The 17,977-nt window shown below is 39.5% G+C and overlaps 1 protein-coding gene across 10 annotated transcripts in view; it reads left to right on the top strand.

Annotated features, from left to right (window-relative positions):
- Positions 1-16,851, top strand: part of sema4d (sema domain, immunoglobulin domain (Ig), transmembrane domain (TM) and short cytoplasmic domain, (semaphorin) 4D) — a 41,238-nt gene extending 24,387 nt beyond the window's left edge. For 9 of the 10 annotated variants that reach the window (XM_008424473.3, XM_081613113.1, XM_008424472.3 and 6 more), the window contains 14 exons: positions 3,184-3,317; positions 4,803-4,948; positions 5,028-5,090; positions 5,186-5,284; positions 5,383-5,476; positions 5,612-5,728; positions 7,003-7,154; positions 7,959-8,134; positions 8,266-8,422; positions 8,808-9,030; positions 9,204-9,316; positions 9,595-9,767; positions 9,935-9,981; positions 10,150-11,192. In XM_008424473.3, the coding sequence (XP_008422695.2) occupies positions 3,184-3,317; positions 4,803-4,948; positions 5,028-5,090; positions 5,186-5,284; positions 5,383-5,476; positions 5,612-5,728; positions 7,003-7,154; positions 7,959-8,134; positions 8,266-8,422; positions 8,808-9,030; positions 9,204-9,316; positions 9,595-9,767; positions 9,935-9,981; positions 10,150-11,144 (2,689 nt within the window). In that variant the 3' untranslated portion in view covers positions 11,145-11,192. Of the gene's footprint in view, positions 1-3,183; positions 3,318-4,802; positions 4,949-5,027; positions 5,091-5,185; positions 5,285-5,382; positions 5,477-5,611; positions 5,729-7,002; positions 7,155-7,958; positions 8,135-8,265; positions 8,423-8,807; positions 9,031-9,203; positions 9,317-9,594; positions 9,768-9,934; positions 9,982-10,149; positions 11,193-12,659; positions 12,861-14,800; positions 15,014-15,161; positions 15,251-16,062 lie in introns of those variants that run through there. The other variant, XM_008424477.3, reaches the window with a different exon arrangement.
- Positions 16,852-17,977: the final 1,126 nt, after the last annotated feature.

Here is a 17,977-nt window from a genome sequence, read left to right as displayed (position 1 = left end):
CAATTATAGCTGATTTTATTTTTCTTTTAGGACTATAGTAAAATAAAATACAAGAACATAATTTGAATGTTTATTTTAAAATGAGCTTTTAAAAGCAGCAATAAGACTTCATTTGGGGACTGTCGACTCAAAGTAGCTTTTAAAACAGAAATAGTAACAAAGGTGCAAACTGGTGGTGACTGGGTTTTTTGCACCGGTGTTTATTACTATATTGGGAGCAAAATTGATTACTATCTTATGTCTGATTAATGTGGCCAGTATTACAAGAACATACAGCTTGATGCAAAAATACAGATCCTGTTTCCTAAATGTTAAACTTCTCTAAATGCAGCATGATCCATGACCGACTTCAAGGAAACAACTTTGTAGTTTTCCTTCCTGTCATCCGCTGAAACTGTACTACACTCTCACAGCTTGAATGAATTGGAGACGCATCTGAACATTCAGCCTTTGTCCATTATTCTTGCAGTTTTGTTGGGTGCCTGTCTGAAGTGGTCCTCTGGCGTGAGATGGGTACACCCTGGGCATGTTGCCAGTCAATCACAAGGCAGCACAAAACAACCAACCAAGCATGCACACCTCCACTCTTAAGGACAGATTAGAGAGACCAATTCCTGTCACGTTTTTTTATTTTACTGTGGGGGAATCTGGAGTACCTGGAGAGTCTTAACTATTGGGCAGCCAGTAGTCATAGGTAATCAGTCAGCTTCTTGCTACATCACATTTGTTTGGCAACTGGTCCAACCATTTTTCAGTTTTCTTGCTGGTACCTTGCATTCTTTCAATTGTGTGGTGATATAAAACCAGAATAACCTGCTTGGTGCAGGATCGCATTGCTTACTCAGAGGTGAAGCGTGCACAGAGCTTGGAACTTGCCCTTTGCTGATTGCTGCCACTAAAACCTTCTTTCATGAGACACCGGATGCACATGGCTCCCTAAAGGCCGACATCCTGTGTTTAAATGAGACACTAACCAGGGTACGAGGCTTAAACACAGCAGCTCTCACATGACTGGATCAGCAGAAAGGAAGCATGTAAGCTTTACAATTGAATTATGTCATTTAATCACCCTCCCAGCCGAAGCCTTTTCAGCGTCAACAATAATTGAGTAAAAGGAGGTAATCGGTCTTCTGCGTGAGTCACAATGAATTGAGCTGAGTGTAGTGAAAACTGACCTTTGGGATAATTTTGGGTTCTCTGCCTTGCTTTTCTCAAACTGCAATAAATCAGGCCACATTTAGAAACAGGACTTAGAGTAGATTTAGAGATTTTATTGCAATATTTGACTAATGTTTTAAAGCTGCTGCTTCTTTTTTTTTGTTTAACCAAAGATTTTATTTGAAACTTCTGATTAGAAACTAGCGGTGTCCCAATACAAGTGTCAAGTACTTGTACTTGTAAAAGCAAGCCGATACTACAAACCGATACCACTTTTCTGCTGGATTTTTCTCGAGGGCTGGGTTGCGGTGCAACTCGAAGGATAAGCCACACTTCATACTAGGGTGGCGGTGGTAACACACCAATAAGTTATTTGTTGATACTCAAAAAAAAAAAAAGTCTGTACTTTGGAGATATTTCAAGGTAAACACAGAGGATACTAAAAAAGCAGACTGCCTTCTGTGCTCAGCTGAGTGGTTGAGTGGAGGGGGGAAAACTGAGCTTAGATCAGCCCTACAAAGTCCAACCCACTAAGTAACGTTCGTTAAAGGCGCGATCCCGAAATGTCATAGTGATTCATCATATTGACAAATGAAAACAGACACCAGTGTCTGATAATGGCTGCACACCAGCAGCTTTGTCGTGAAGGCTTTGGTTATTATCGTCATCACCAGAGGCAAGCAGATCAAGTTTGTTTTTTGTTTTCCCCATCCTCAGAGTGGTAACAGGTGTAATTTCCTTTCCGTGAGGTGAAAGGTTTATACCCATGTTGTTGACATAAATTAAACATGCACAGCAAATTTATATTATAAGTTTATTGCTGATCTTGTGTCATTTTGTGATAGTTTTAGGTCTGGTGGGATGAAATGAGGGAAAAAGGTGGAGGGAACCAGACATAAAACAAAAAGAATTTCTGGTGTTTTCTGCACCTGGAGCTGTGTAACTTAATATTTCAAAAGGTTTGAAAATGTTAATCTGGCATATACGATTCTTCGTCTCTCCAGCAACCCATATCCAAGTAGGAACGGCGTCCCTAAAGGTTTCAGGACCCCTGCCTTGATCTCGGCGCTTCCTCCAAGATTAAGTTTAATTATTCAGAAATGGCAGAAAATCTTTATCTAAATGTCTGACTCCAAGTCATTTTGCCCCTTTACTAATTTGTAGCTGCCCCATTTTGTTTCATCCATCTGTTTTGCACTCGTAAACAAACAATTTTATAACATCACATTTAAACCATACTGTAATAGTTTCTATTTATAAACAATAGTTGTATGCTTTAACAGCTTGTTTGTATTTTTGAGTTATGGGGATAAACGCACATCATACATAACACACTGATTTGAAATTACTCCCTTCTGGCAGAGTCCCATAACCACATTTCTGTAGCGTTGAATGAATAAATCACAGAACATTACTTCAAATTACTGGTTTGCAAAGTGATGATGACATATCTTGCTTGACAGATGGTAAATTATTTAAATGACTAAGGTTCAAAACGTAGATGAACCAAAATTACCAGGACCTCATGAATTAGCTCATTTTCTCTGACAAACAACCCAAAAATACATATTTTGTTTATCTTGGTATTTAGAAAAGCAGCAAATCCTCTTAAACCATGGCTGGAGCATTTCTGTTAGCTTATAATTCTCTGTCTGAATTGTCCTTAGATCTGCATGACTCAAGAGCCCATGAACTGAAAAAAACAGAAAATAGAGGAGTAAATGATTGCCGTCTGTGTTTTAGAAGAAACTTATTGATTGACTGTCGCAATGCTTCTGCTGGGCTTCATGTCTTTGTCTATGATTGACTGTAGATTTTATTCTAATGTACATGACATTCAGTATGCTAATTTTTTACTGAAACAGGATGAGTCTGCTTTCGAGAACTTAAAGTCGGTTCCCCCAATTGTCAGCTTGCACTGCATGGCATCACTCCGTTTAACAAACTTTAGCTCTCGTGAGACGGGGAAAGCAGATGAAGGTTTCAGTTCATTGACTCTAAGTTGTTCTTTTCGTGGTCTTGCAGGGGAAACTTCACAGTTCCAAAGCTTTCAGAGTCCAATATGGGATTTGGAGTGCTGGGCGTTTTTCTGGGGCTCCTCCTGGAGGTTTCAACTCACGGACCACAGAGTGTTCCCCGAACTTCCTGGAAACACCAAGGTAAAGCTGCTCACAGTAAATATGCTGACTTGATTAGAAACAGTAAATCTACCTGCTGCATTAAGAGAGAAAGCTGCAGATAACTTGAAGGAGTAGAAAAGATAATACTGATACTGAGGGGATGCTGAAGTGAAAGTTGTGTACACATTTTCATCTTTTACTTCTAGATTCAGAAAAATGTCAAGCATCTGATTCCTTAATTTTTGGCAAAAAGAAAAAAAAATAAACCTCACTTTTCTATAAAAGCCATCTCAGTGAGAAGTAGTGTTTCTCACTATGAGTCGATATCTTTACTCAATCTCAAAACAAGAAACATGAGTCTTGGATATAAAGTTCGCTGGCAGTGCAGGAGGAACAGAGCGTTCACACGGTCTTTATATGTCAAACTCTTTCAACTCGGCGTCTCATGTTCACAATAGTACATTTAGTTTCACCTGTTGCCTAATTCTATGAGAAGAAAGTAGCTCCAGTCTCAAATTAGGCGAATGATTCTATGAAGAAAAGGTTCTCATTGCTGGTTACAGAAATAGTTGAGGTAACTCGGCCCCCGAGTGAGAGCAGCAAGAGAGACTCCTCTTTAAACTCTTCTGTCACCCAGCCGCATTTAGTCGCCTGTTGAGGGTATTTAGTTTGTTTGTGACCTGCATTTGAAGTTAAAACCAAGTTGCAGTCTTTGAAAAGGAAGAAAAGGTGATTGCATTTGCTGACATGTTGTTTCAAACCAGTTCCACGCGAAGCAGAAAGGCTAATTTCTATTAGTGTTTTAAAAAGACTTCAATATAAGAGAAGGAATGTCTTAGGAGGAAGAAGACATGAGTTTCTAGTTACATTGCCTTACAAAAGAAAAAAGCATTCGTGACCCTTGAACGTTTCAAATGGCTTTCACATTATTATACAATTTTTTTAAAAAACTGAAAAGTTTATTGTGCATATTTATTCAGCCCTTTGTAGTCAATTCTTTTAAAAACAAATTTTTCTACAATTAAAGCTTCAAGGATTCTTGTTTATGGATCAACCAGATTAGAGGATTTTATTTAGAGGCATCTTATTAAAAGGGGCTGATTATATAATGCATGTTACAGTTTCCAGATTTTAATTAGTGATTTTTTTTAATGTTGCATTCTTTTCCTTCCCATTAACAAAATCTAACAAACAATACTTTGTGTTGGTCTATCACATAAAATCTCAATATAATGTTTGTCACATTACAACCACAAAGAGTTCGAATATATTTAACAGGAAGTTTCTATTCATCTAACCTGCATGAGCTGCTGAGATGAGAATTAAGACCAGCATTTTATTTCAGTCAATTTAAAATTAGTCCTCAAAATTAGTCCTATGAATTGAATCTCCTGTAATTTCAAAAATGCTGATCTAAATGTATAATGAGCTGCTTAATTTAAACTCTGAACATGGTTTAATGTAGCTCTATTGGTTGAAAGCTGTAAATGTGGCCTCATCATCAAACATCATCATCCTCCTCAGATTTGGACCTCCTGGAGTTTTCAGAGCCTGGCATCTTTAACTACTCGACGCTACTGCTGAGTGAGGAAAGAGATGCTCTGTATGTGGGAGCAAGGGACGCCATTTTTGAGCTCAACAAGAGGAATGTGACAGTCAGGAACCAAAAGGTGAAAGAGTGGGAATAATGGCGCTATCACAGAATAGAGGATATCTTCAAAAATCTAAGTTGTCATGTTTGATTCATAGGTTCAGTGGAAAGTTGCAGAACATCCCATGGAGATGTGCACACGTAAAGGAAAATCAAGAGAGGTTTGCTAGATAACAAATAAATTTTCCGCTTGTTTCATACAAGCTTTTCCTGTCTGGATCTATGATGTAAATAACTTTTTCCTGTTACAATTCAGAGGGACTGCCCCAACTACATTCGAGTGCTCCAGATAGCGGATGACAAGCGGCTTTACATCTGTGGCACACATGCCTTCCAGCCTCAGTGTGATTACTTGGTGGGCTAATGGTTCATTACACTTTAACTGCAAACATCACACTACATGCACCCACTAATCAGCAGCATTGGTGACTTATATGAGCTTGTGTGTTTCAGAATCTTGCAGACTTTTCTTTGGAGGGTCGACCTGAGGATGGCAGAGGGAAGTGTTCGTTTGACCCTTCGCAGAGCTTTACCGCCGTCATGGTCGGTAAGTTGAGGCCAGCTTCGGCTCATTTCACAAAGAGCTCTTTTGGTTGAAGGCCCTGCATTAAAATGGATAATAATCTGTAGTAATCTCTTGTCATGGCGAGGGAAAACTGACTTGGCTTCATTCTCCCATCAGATGGAGACCTCTATTCTGGGACAGCTTATAACTTCTTAGGCAGTGAACCGATTATTTCCAGATATTCCCCATCCCATCCCCTGCTGAGGACAGAGTACTCCACATCATGGCTCAATGGTGAGTTTGGACCATATTTCTCAGGTGGTTCATCCAGCTGAAAGATACTTCAACATACTGCCAGACCGGGACAAATATATTTTTGGCATTTTTTCACCACCCTGACTGTTCTCCTTTTTACAACATCCCACACATTCAGATTGTGACTGATTTCAGTTTTTCTGTGTACAGAACATGCAACTCACAGCTTCTCATTTTTACTGAGACAGTTAGTCTGTTAAAATGTCACTGCTGCTGCTGGACCACAAACTTGTGATTATTCATTCTGTAAACAACCCTGACTTTAAATGGGGGAAGTACTCTCTGCAGATCGAAGTTTGTTGAGTTTTAGGATTACTAACATGTTTCTGACCCATAGTGGATTGCTAAAAGTCAGCTTTATATGACATTAAAAATGTGTTCACAATCAGTATTTACCCACAATAGTTAGTTACCCAAATGTATCAGACTAAGGACATCTCTTGTCTACAAGAGATATCTGGGGGTTACTCCTCTGGCAACCCTAGATATTTTCAGTCAAATTCAGTTCTAGACTGTGGCTGGGCCTATCTAGAACTTAAATTTGTCTGGTGAAGTCATTCACTTGTATGTCTGAATTTATTATGGGCCCCTAGTGATGCAAAAAAAATTAAAAAAGCATGAGGATGATGCTGTCTTCACCATGTTTTGTTGTAGATATGTTGTTTTCCTTTGATCATTTTTGCACCTTATGGAATTTTAATCCCAAAGTTCAAGTTTAGCTTCACCAAATTACATATTTTTTGTAAAGTATGGAGGAAAAGGTTTCTGTCTTGCAGCTTATTTCTAAGACCAAATGTATGGAGAACATATACACACCTACATCTCAGTAAATTAAAATATCATTAAATTCTCAGGACCTCTCTTCAAAAAGTGAACCGTGCGTGTGCACTCAATGATGGTTTCATGCCTTAATTTCTGTTCATTTTGATGTTATGACTTAGAATTGATTTATGAAAATTTGAATATAACATACAATGAAGAAAAGTATTTTAACACAGTAACTGTATAGCATATGTACGCAATATTTAGGTGGTAGTTAGCAATGGAGAATCTATCTTGGTCTCATTATCTCCAAACTGTAAACTCCTGAAATCTAAACTAAACTGTGCATACTATGTATTAAACAGCTCAATTCAGGATCGATGTAAAATTTTTTTGTGAATAAATGGGCTGTAAAAATTTTTTTTATATTGGTCTGAACCTCTTGCATTACCAGTGTATTTATCTGTCCTCTCCATGTGTATTCATTTCAGAGCCCAGCTTCGTCTTTACAGATGTGATCAGGGCCGAGAAGCACAGAGGAGATGGCGAGGACGACAAAATCTACTACTTCTTCACCGAGGTGTCAGTGGAGTACGAGTTCTTTGGCAAGCTGCTCATTCCCAGGGTGGCTCGCGTCTGTAAGGTCAGCGCACGCTGTGCACCATCTGCTCATACCTGCAGCATGCTTCTTTTATCCCCGTTGCCATGTTGTTGTTGTTTATGGATCGTTCTCAGATTCCAATCTTCTGTGTTTTGTGGTGATCAAATCTTAAGTAATTTCTTTTGTATTGACTTCCAGTCAATAAGAGTGATTATACTTGCGCAACATTTGTTAGACAACAAACTACCAGCAGACATTAGCTTATGACTGTTATGTAAGAATTCGAATATAACTTTGTTAAAGACTCGAACACAATCCACCAAAATCTATCAGTTCAAGTAAAATTTTTGCTCTTTCCACAAAACTGAAGATATATTCTTCGGAGATTATAACCAGCTATTTGCAGATTTTTCCCCCACACAATATGAGAGAGGTTTTGGTTTACCACCTTTGTCATTTTTAAAGGTGAACCATGGCAAAGATGGAAATGGGTTCTTCTTCAGTGGAGTTCTATAGACAGATATCCAGTATTTTTGAGGAACATAACTGAAGGGCTTTTTAAGACAAACTAGTCAGTCTTTAATTTTCTTTTTAGTTTCTGCCAAATGTGTGGTTTCTAATTCAAATATCTTAACAGTATTTATAAGCCTGACTATGGTGATGCTATATAGTCTTTTGGTAATTAGTTTATTAGAAAGTCCAGAAGAATAATCCATATTATAAGCTAGTAAAAGGAAAATGAGTTGATTTTGATGTCCCTTTTGCACATCAACTTACTTTAAGATTTTCAATGTGACTTCTTCCTCTTTGTTTTTTACACATGGCCTCTTTAATATCCGTTTCCAGGGCGACCTTGGAGGAGAGCGTACTCTGCAGAAGAAATGGACCTCCTTTCTGAAAGCCAAGCTGGTGTGCTCCATGCCGGAGCTCAACTTTGTTTTCAATGTGGTTCATGACGTTTTCATCCTGAAGGGGAGAGACTGGAGAGACACAGTCTTCTATGGTGTTTTCACCTCTCAGTGGTCAGTGATTTCTTTACCTTTCAGCTATGTAACAATCCATAAATATGTCTGTTTCATTTAAATGTTATCATTTTCTTTCTTCTCCTTGTTATCCAACTGATTTATCACACCTGTGTGCTTTACTGCCGTAGGGGAAATGTGGGTTTGTCAGCGGTGTGTGCCTACAAAATGACAGCTGTGGAGGAAGTCTTCTCTAAGGGGAAGTATATGCAGAAGGCCACAGTGGAGCAGTCCCACACAAAGTGGGTGCGGTATAACGGCATCCCTCCGTCTCCCCGTCCTGGTGCAGTGAGTGCCTGTCAACTCTCAACTCGCATGTTTTGCTCAACTCATAGCTCATTACAACCACAAAGCTCAGTGTGTGTTTGGTGATACGGCAACACAAAGCATCACACAATTGTGAAGGGGACAGAAAATTATAAAAGTATTTACAAAAAAAATCTGAAAATTGTAGCGGGCCTTTAATTCCCCTAAATAAAAATCCAGACCAGATTAATTAAGCTCTAGTTTATGTTGGTCTACCATGTAAAATCCCATTAAAGTTTGTGGTCTGAAACGTGAGAGGGCGCAATGAGTAAGTGCTATGAATACATCAAGATTCTGTATCAAATATTTGATACAGAATCCGTATTTGTCTGACTTTAATTTGTCCTTTTCCCCCCCACAACACCAGTGTATTAGCAACCAACTGCGTCAAAAAAACATCAGCACCTCACTCCACCTTCCGGACAAAACCCTTCAGTTTGTCCGAGACCACCCGCTGCTGGAGGACCCTGTCCTGCCCATCGGCAACAGACCTCGACTCATCACCAAGGACGTCAACTACACTCAGATTGTAGTAGAGAGGGTCCATGCACTTGATGGGAACATCTATGATGTAATCTTCACCGGAACAGGTGAGAACTTATCTGCTGTGATACTGCATGCAAATGGCTTGATCTTGCTGCAGTTTGCAATAACATGTTTGAATTCTGTTATGCTAAAATGTTAAACTAATGAAGAATACTTTCCCCACGTGTGCCTTGTTGGATAATTACATTTTTTTTTCTTCTTCTGCTGTGATTGTTAGATAAAGGTGTCCTGCACAAGTCTGTGGTGTTCAAGGAAGATGTCCATATTGTGGAGGAGATCCAGCTCCTGAAGAACTCTGAACCCATAAAAAACTTACTGCTGTCTTCGGAGGTCAGTTTCTTCTTCAGTTCTCCAAAAATATAAGTTAAACATTTCAGGTGAATTCTATCAATTTCAGATAAGATCCTATGTCTTGTCTGAGGGGGGAAAAAAAAGTTTGCTGTGAAAGTCATAAAGTCATCATTTTATTTGTACAGACACATAAAGAAAAGTTTACAAGTTGTTTGATAGTCTGTACTTTTAAATACCACAGAAAAAATAGGAATTATACAATCTTGTTTATAAATACATTTCTTTGCATATAATATGAACAAACTTATTTCTTCCAGACACGGTCGGTGTATGCTGGGTCGGACTCTGGCGTCATTCAGTCCCCCACAGCTTTCTGTGGCAAGTATTCTACGTGTGACGACTGTGTCCTGGCTCGAGACCCCTACTGCGCCTGGGACCCCAACGCAGCCGCCTGTGTCTGCATCCTTGATGCTCCAAAGGAACAGCTCAGGTAACCTGATGGGCTACATTCACTCTTTATCACCACTATCTTTCTGCATAGTTGTACTGCACTCATCAGTGAAAAGGAAACTTCCAGAGGTCTTAGGGGTCAGACCTGATTTACCTGCTTCTCAGTGTTTGATTATAATTTGAACTCATAGGTTGTTTGTGTTGCAGGAGTCTGATCCAGAGTTTAAGCGGTGATGCAGACAAGTGTCCTCCAGGTAAGATGTGCACACATCCACCCAAAGAGCCGGAACAGTCTGACTGCACACAGAGGGTTACTACACAGTACATTGTTCACAGGCCATAAGTATGAGAAAACTATTTTCCACTTGAAGGATCACTAGAACAGGAGAAGCAAATGTGACTTCTTTTTGTTTGCTTTTCAGTGTCTTTGGTGTCTCTGAAAGACTATCAGAAAGTCTTAGTGAAACCAGGCAGCTCTGCTGAGCTTCCCTGCATGGTGAACTCCAACCTGGCTCATATGATGTGGAAATCAAACAACACTCTTCTCGACGAGGCCTCTCGTTTCCACTTCATTGGCGAAAACGGGCTCCTCATTTACAGCGTGGCCCCTGAGGATCAGGGTGACTACCAGTGCTGGTCTGTGGAATGGGCTCCCGCTGCCGGGAAGAACTTTAGCCGCCTTCTTGCTGGATACACATTGAAGCTGGATCTTCCTCCTGGACCCCCTGACCAGACAAACCGTGTGGCCACCACAGTCCGCAACCAGGAGACGAGTAGCGTGCTTCCAGCTGAAGGTAATGGTAAGACAGAGAGACAGCCACTAACTTCGGCCAGCTTCACATCCACAGTCCTCCTCACCACCCCGCCCCAAACTGACCCATCACTAACCTCGCCGCCCAGTGGCACAGTCAGGTTACAGCCAAGCAGGAACCTTCCCCCAAACTCCGTCATTCCTCGTTCAGACAGCCAGGACCCTTCTGCGGAGTATTTGCAACACAACAACAGCGTGGCCCTCCTATCCCTTTTCCTCCTGTTCTTCCTCCTGTTTTTAGCCGCGATGGTGTACAACTGCTACATGCAGTATCTCCCGGCCCCATGCCTCAGGCTGCGAGCCACTCTGCTAGGGAGCAACAAGTGTACCCATCAGCCAGAGTACAGGGCATGTGAGGCGGGTTTAATGGAAGCGTCTGCTGCCGACAAAATTAACATGACGGAACAACGTGCGCAGAACGGCAGCCAAACCACCAAAAACCTTCAGGCACTGCGCGACACTGGCTACGAGACGGAACCCGAGTGCGGCAACGGACGCCTCCCTTCTCACAACTTTGGAGGTGATGGCTCCTCCCAGGAGAAACCGTTTGATGTGGACTGCGACTCCCAGTCCATCCAGTTTGCGGATGCAGATGACGCTTACTGATGAATATCACTAGTGTTTTTACATGTTCAGAGTAAAAAGTACACCAGGGCTAAGTTTCTTATTTTTGCAGTAGGCATGGGCCACCATGATGACCTTGAGTAAAACAAACAGATTGACGTATTTAGCATAAACCCCTCCAAAATGTCTGACATGATCCAGTTAATTTTATTTAAAACAACAAAGTGTACTCATTTACCTGTTAAAATAAAAAGCATCAACATGCATTTATCATAAGACTTAAGCAAAAATACAGAATGACTGCAAAATTTATTGTGGAAAATATTGAACCTTTTGGTCGTTATACTCCTGAGAGAGTAGCACAGTTTTAACAGTCTGATATGTAGGCGCTAACCCAAAGTTGCTTTAAACTAGTGTCTTTTAACCTCTTTATGGAGGAATGGGTGGTGTTTTTCACAACTAGAAATGTTTCCAAACAGCTGAATTTGTAATCTAAGAGAGGGAAATCCTCCTCCTCCTCTGCTTGGAGGAGGAGGATTGTTGCCATTACTTAATGCTCTATGCATCTGGAACAAAACTCTGGTCACGTTGACAATTTGATTCATTTTAAAAGTCTAACTTTGTGAAATCTTGCCATGCCTTGATACCGTCTGCAGGTCACTGGCCCATGCTAAGAAGCTGAATGTCATGAAAGTGAGCGCATGTCCAGCATGTAGCAAATATCTGAAGGCTTGGACCAGATGTTTTGCCCTTTTGTGGTCTGATTTAAAGCTTTTATCCTTTCAGCTGAGTCCAGCAAGAAAAGCTATTTCTTATATTCCAAATTGGAAGCATTCTTTACCAAATTGGTAAGTTATTGTGATGTTTTCCCAAGTTGGAATCCTATTTCTATTCAGCCTGAGTGGATAATAATGTCCCTCCGAGCATTTGCATCCATTTGTGTAACTGATGTTTCATCGTCATGGTAATTTCTCAGGGAGGTTGTGTGTGATTTGCCTTTGTGTGTTGCCCTGTGTTGTCAGCCACGCCACGTGGTTTGTGAAGCTCCATCACAGAGTCGATACGTCAGAAGATAGAAAAACAGTCGGACATCTTGATTGGTGGAGAAAAGCTGGAATGTATCGAACCCTGGACTGTTGATGAGTGGCACTGCTGAGATAAAAAAAAAAAAAACATTTTCTTTTTCTCTTTATCTGTGAAGTCGACATTCCTGATTGTCCTGTGTATTAACCCTCATCAGGCTGTCTCCCTTATGTGGTGTGTTACTGAAATAAAAATGTACAGTATGAGCAGGCAGAGGACATTAGAGCCCTGGAAACAATCTGAAGTTTAATATTTATTATGATTTTATTAAACATTCTATTTTAGATTATTTAAAATGACACATCTGTGGTAATATCAACACAGCAATTCATCCTTCATTTTGATTTTATTTATTGCAAAACTTCTAGTTTTATACCTCTCACTCTCCCTTTTTTTTATTCTCTCTGCATGCCATCCGGTGTTCAGACTTTCCTCAAAGCTCTCTTCTTTTCCGCCACTCCCTCCCTCTCACAGCCTCCTCTATCGACTCCTCATCTTCTCTGTCATCCTCTGGAAGTAGCTCTTGCTCTTCTCTCCCTTCCTCCTCTTCTCCTGCCAAGCCCCACTGTGTGGAGGCTCGGGAGGCAGAGGTAAGACTATTGCCTCCTCTCCTGAAGGACCAGGCCTGGGGGGTTCACGCCCAGGAGGCCTTCCTGCTCTTCTGCCTCGCTCTGGGTGAGTGCTGCCTGTGACTCTGACCCATCTCATACCCCCCCCTGAAAAAAACCTCCCCCTCCCTCAGGGACACATGCTTGGTTTTGAAACCCATGCCTTGTGTATTTAACCCTTTGTTTTGCATTTTTTTCCTCCCCTTTCTACTGTGTGTTGGCATTACTCGAGCCTGAACTAACAGAACTGAGTGTTTGGGTTTCTGGATTTGTTCGCTGGATTACCGCAAAGGTGGATCGATTTCTGAAAATACGAAATAGGGATTCATTGCAAAAATGTCAGCTTCTTTACAACTGACTTGCACAAATATATTTTTTATAAATTGCTGTGTAATGGCAGTCTTAATTTGTAAAATTTAAAGATGAGCACTGTTCACAATGGCTCCATGGAACATGCAGAAGAAGTCTGCAGAAGAATTGTTGGTAAAACTGTTAATTTTGTTTTTTTGTGCCTAATTTTTTTTTGTGTATAAACATTTGTCAATATTTGTATATATGGGAAATGGTTGTTGATTATGTACATAAATTTATGGGATGTTGGGCTCCTAGGAGAGTGGTGAAATAAACCTTGTCAGATTTCAAAACCTTATTTTAAAACTGAATCAGAATAAAGAAATGACACAAAATATCATTGTACATTATTGCTCAAAGATAATTCATTCCCACTGCACTTTTTTGCATTTTGTCATGTTTGAGCCACAAACTTCAATGTACTTTGAGATTTTTATGATTGACCAAAAACAAAAGACAGCATTAATGTAAAGTGGAAGGAAAATGTTTATGAATAATGATCTGAAGGCTGTCGCGTGCAATTATATTTGATCCCCAGAGTTGATTTATTGTGGAATCACCTCCTGCTGCACTTGGTTGTATGTTTTGGGGTATCTATGAACTTTGCATATCAATGATTAATATTTTTGTTTCATTTTTTGTTAAATTGACAAGTTCAGTAAAAATTAATGAAGTAAACCTGAACATCAATTTTGGACTCAACCCAGGACTTTGACTGGACCACTCAAATACAGCCAGTGTGCTTTTGATCTAAACTCCCTTTAGATCAAAAGCATCCTGCTATAAATTGGCCTCCATCAGTCTCAAGTCTAAAAGGTTTCCAGGTTCACCTTTTATTTAGCTTGATCCATCTTGCCATTAACTCTGTCCAGCTTCCTTGTCTCTGCTACTGAAGGTTAACCCCACAGCATGGTGCTGCCATTACCATGTTTTACAGGTGGAATGGTGTTTTTGGTGTGATGTTAGCTTTCTGCTCAACTTGGCATTTTGCATGTTGGTCAAAAGGTTCAAATTTGGTCTCATCTGACCAGAGCCCCTTCTTTCAGATGTTTGTATCTTCTACATAGCTGGTGCTGAACTAAAATGGGCTTCATGCAACTTCAATTCAGCTACAGTTTTTGTATTGCAACTCTGAAGTCAGATCTATGGCAGCACTGAGATGTTAAGAGGGGGTTTAAATCAAATGCATGCCAAACTTCAAATTTCTTTTTTTTTTTTTTGCGTGCAAGCCTCAGAGGCTGGCTTACACACCAACAGATCTGATACGGACACATCATTCTACAATTGAGAAAATGTTTTAAACAGTCATCCTGGTTGGCGACAGTTTATCAGGCATCAACTATTTTCTGAATGTCCAATGTTCTCTTTCAGACTCTCAATGTACAAACTTTACAAGATGGCAATGAATAGATAAGGTTTAAGGAAAGCTTTTTCTTAATGTCCTAAATGAAACTTTTTTTCTGGCATGCTGAACTGTTTGCGTGATCACTGTTGAACAAAACAAAATCAGATGTGATGAAATCTGTTTATTGCTGCATGACTGCTTGCACCTTTGCAAACTGATTTCCTCATGTGAACGTACCAAAGGAAAGCACCATGTTCTCCACGCCAGGGTCTCAATCAGGAGTCAACAAGAAGTCCCGTTCTGTTCCGCAGGTCCAAGCGACATCCATATTCATTGGCTAATAAATGGGTACAGTGTGGACACCTCAGTAATGGAGTACCGAAGGCCACTGGGCCAAAGGGAGGTACTGGTGAGCAGCTGGCTCAGAGGGGGGCCGCTGATCAAGGAAGCCCGTTACCGCTGTGTTGCTGAAGCCAGCACAGGAAGTGACACGTCTGACATTGACCTCCATCTCACTACAGGAGGTATTATGGTTGTGTGGATTTGGGTAAAAATGTTAAACTGCTGTGAAGTGGTTGTGTATGAGGGATTTGCCCTGGTTGGTTGTGAGTGTTGCCACTGATGGGGCGACGGGTGATGGTTAAATCTATGAAGGATGTTGTTGTTTGACAGATGAAAACATTCCATCCAGGGAGCTGAACCAATGGAGAGGTGCGCTTACAGAGCATGAGCAGCTGCTGAAACGATGGGAAAAAGCCTGGGTAGGTCTCACAGTGGGGTGTTTTTCGTCTCATGTTCTTCAAAAGCCTCTTTGTCTAATGTTTCACTTTATTTAATCAGTATAGCAAGATGAAAATCTTTTTGATACTTCTGGAAATTAAAAAAATATATATATACAATTTTATTCCAGTTGTATGATTTGAGGATATTTCTTCTGGTGGAAAAAATAAACCCAAGAAAAATATTTGGCTTTCACTTCTCACCATTGGCACAATTGAAAAATATATCTTTAAAATAAATTTAACCGATACGTTTTTTTTAAGTTGACATCTCGGTGTAAAGGTAAAGGTAATTTTATTTATATAGCTTATTTTCAGCAACAAGGCAATACAAAGTGTGATCAAGTCTCAATAATAGCTGTTGTCATCCTTTACTTACGGTGGAAGTTCAATCAAGGTTATGAGTATTTCCATTGATAGGGCAATACTTTGATGAAAAATATAATTGCTTGTCTCTACTGGTAAAATAAATAAGTACAAATGTAAGAAAGCAACAGTCTCAATAAATCAGACTATGAAGAACTACATTACAAAATATCCTTATCAATTTTATTATTTCAAATAGTTTTAACTGCAACTTTACCATTATTGTGTTTTGAGGTTTTCAAAAATAAAATGTGATGACCAATTCAAAGCTTAGATTTTAGATAAGAAGCATCTACTCTTTTTTTTTTAGATTGTATGCCTTTATGGCTATTAAGTACAGAATCCACAGAAATCCTTGCCTTGCATTTTTTAGTTATTTATTTTTTCACTTCTTTGCTTCTTTATAATCTCTGCTCTTTCCTCTGCAGGAAAGCTGTGATGGCCACACAGCTGGGTGAGCACGTGTTCATTCTGGTTGTGCACTGGTCTTTCAGTCCAGCTGGACCACTCCTCTGGCACTGAACATTTCACAAACACAAGTAATATGTTTCAGTGTCACCACTTACATGAGAGTTTGATGGACCATGACATGAAGAATTCACAGCTCTTGCACCCAGCAGGTGCAGACCTCACATGGCTGCTGTGATGGTTTTTGGACTCCCTCCAACTGGAAGGATTAAAGCCCACTGACTCCTTCAGTCTAAGAAAGTTTGTACTGGATTTGTTGCTGTATTTACAGTATAAGACTATAAATACATTTTGAAGCAGTGTTTGTGTGGAAACGGCAAATGTGTTTTTGAAGTTTTATCAGATTCTGTGGGTCAGTGTCTCTGTTAAACCCAGTTATAGTGTGCTGATATTCAAAGTTTTGCCTCTTAACTTCCTTAAAGAACCAGTTTCACTCATCAAGGCTATCTTACAGAGTTTTTACTCAAAATATACCAAGTTATTCAAGCCTCAACTAGGATCAAACTGAGATAAGAAATTTGCTATCTCTGGTCATACTTTTATTGCCAGTATGTCTTATGCTTAAGTTAGCTTAATTATTTACTTGAATAAAACAATACTTATAATATTCACAATACCACTAGGTAAACATTAAACTGCCAAAGTCCAGTGTGTTTTGGCACACACTGGAAAGTTTACCACTTATTGCTTTTTTTTTTTTTTTTAAGAAACATGTGGTTTGAGTCTTGAAATAAATTGCTTTATTCCTGTCTGATTTGTATTGAATGGATCATGTCATGTTGAGCAACTACTGGTTTTCAAAAATGCTGAAAGCCAGTAGTTGTTCATACTCCTAAAACAAATGCATACTGCACACATATGGCTTTTACTGTAAAAATCCAACGAAGTTCGTTTTTACAGTAGAACAAAACACTGAATGGGGTATATTCCATGTTTTGTTCTGTTGCAAGGCACGTTAGGCATAAGGCTATCTTAACTTTATTATGCAGTTCTTTCATAGAAGTTTTCTTACGCATGTTTTGGATTAATCCTGCTGGGGTCTGGATTTCTTTTTTTTTTTTACTTCACAGAGCAAATTTATGTAATGTAATTAACACTAATGCTGTTTTAATAGTCATCGTTTTATAATGTAATCTATCAAAGTTGGGTCTTCTTTAAAAGGGAAACTTTTACTCGCAATTGTAACTGTTGCAAGTACCATTGCAACAGTGGTACTTATTTGAATGAATCCTGCAGCTATGCAAGTTCCAACTCTGCTGAATCACAGTGTATCACATCAGCATTTTCCACAAAAAGCATTTTCTTCCACCTGAATAATTTATTATTCAATGACTTCTTCTTGTAGATCTATTACAGCATTGGAACAGGACAACTGTTTCCTAGAATCTAATTGGCAAAACAGATGCTGATTAATAAAGAAATGGATTATAGATTTAAAGACCGATGACTATTCTGTAAGGGGAAAATACTGTGTGGTGAGGCTTTATTGTTGTTTTTCACATTAGAAACTTTGTATTGAGCTAAAGTGCATCTGGGAAAAAGACATGCAGTTGACCTGGACAATACCTCTGCATAAGTTACTGTTTAAGATGTTTCCATTTAAATTTCAAAACAAGATTATAGCACCCTCTTGTGTCCAAAAGAGAAAAATACAACCAAAAGGGGAAAATGCGCTAAGCAAAGAAAACATGGAAAAACTGAAACTGTATGACAGCAGCACAATTGTTTAAGCATTCTTCTATAGAGTTCATATGCAAATATTTAGCTACACAGCAACCTTCCTACTGGTCACGTGGGCCGTCAGGTGTTCCATTGCATTATTTCTTTACGACAAAATTGCTTCTTGATAAACATCACAAGTCAGTTTTTTTCCTT

This window comes from Poecilia reticulata, chromosome 12, assembly GCF_904066995.2.
Source record: "Poecilia reticulata chromosome 12, P_reticulata-male-v2, whole genome shotgun sequence".
Taxonomy (NCBI): Eukaryota; Metazoa; Chordata; class Actinopteri; order Cyprinodontiformes; family Poeciliidae; genus Poecilia; species Poecilia reticulata.
Note: the sequence above shows the minus strand (reverse complement) of the source record. Positions and strands in the feature narration are given on the sequence as shown.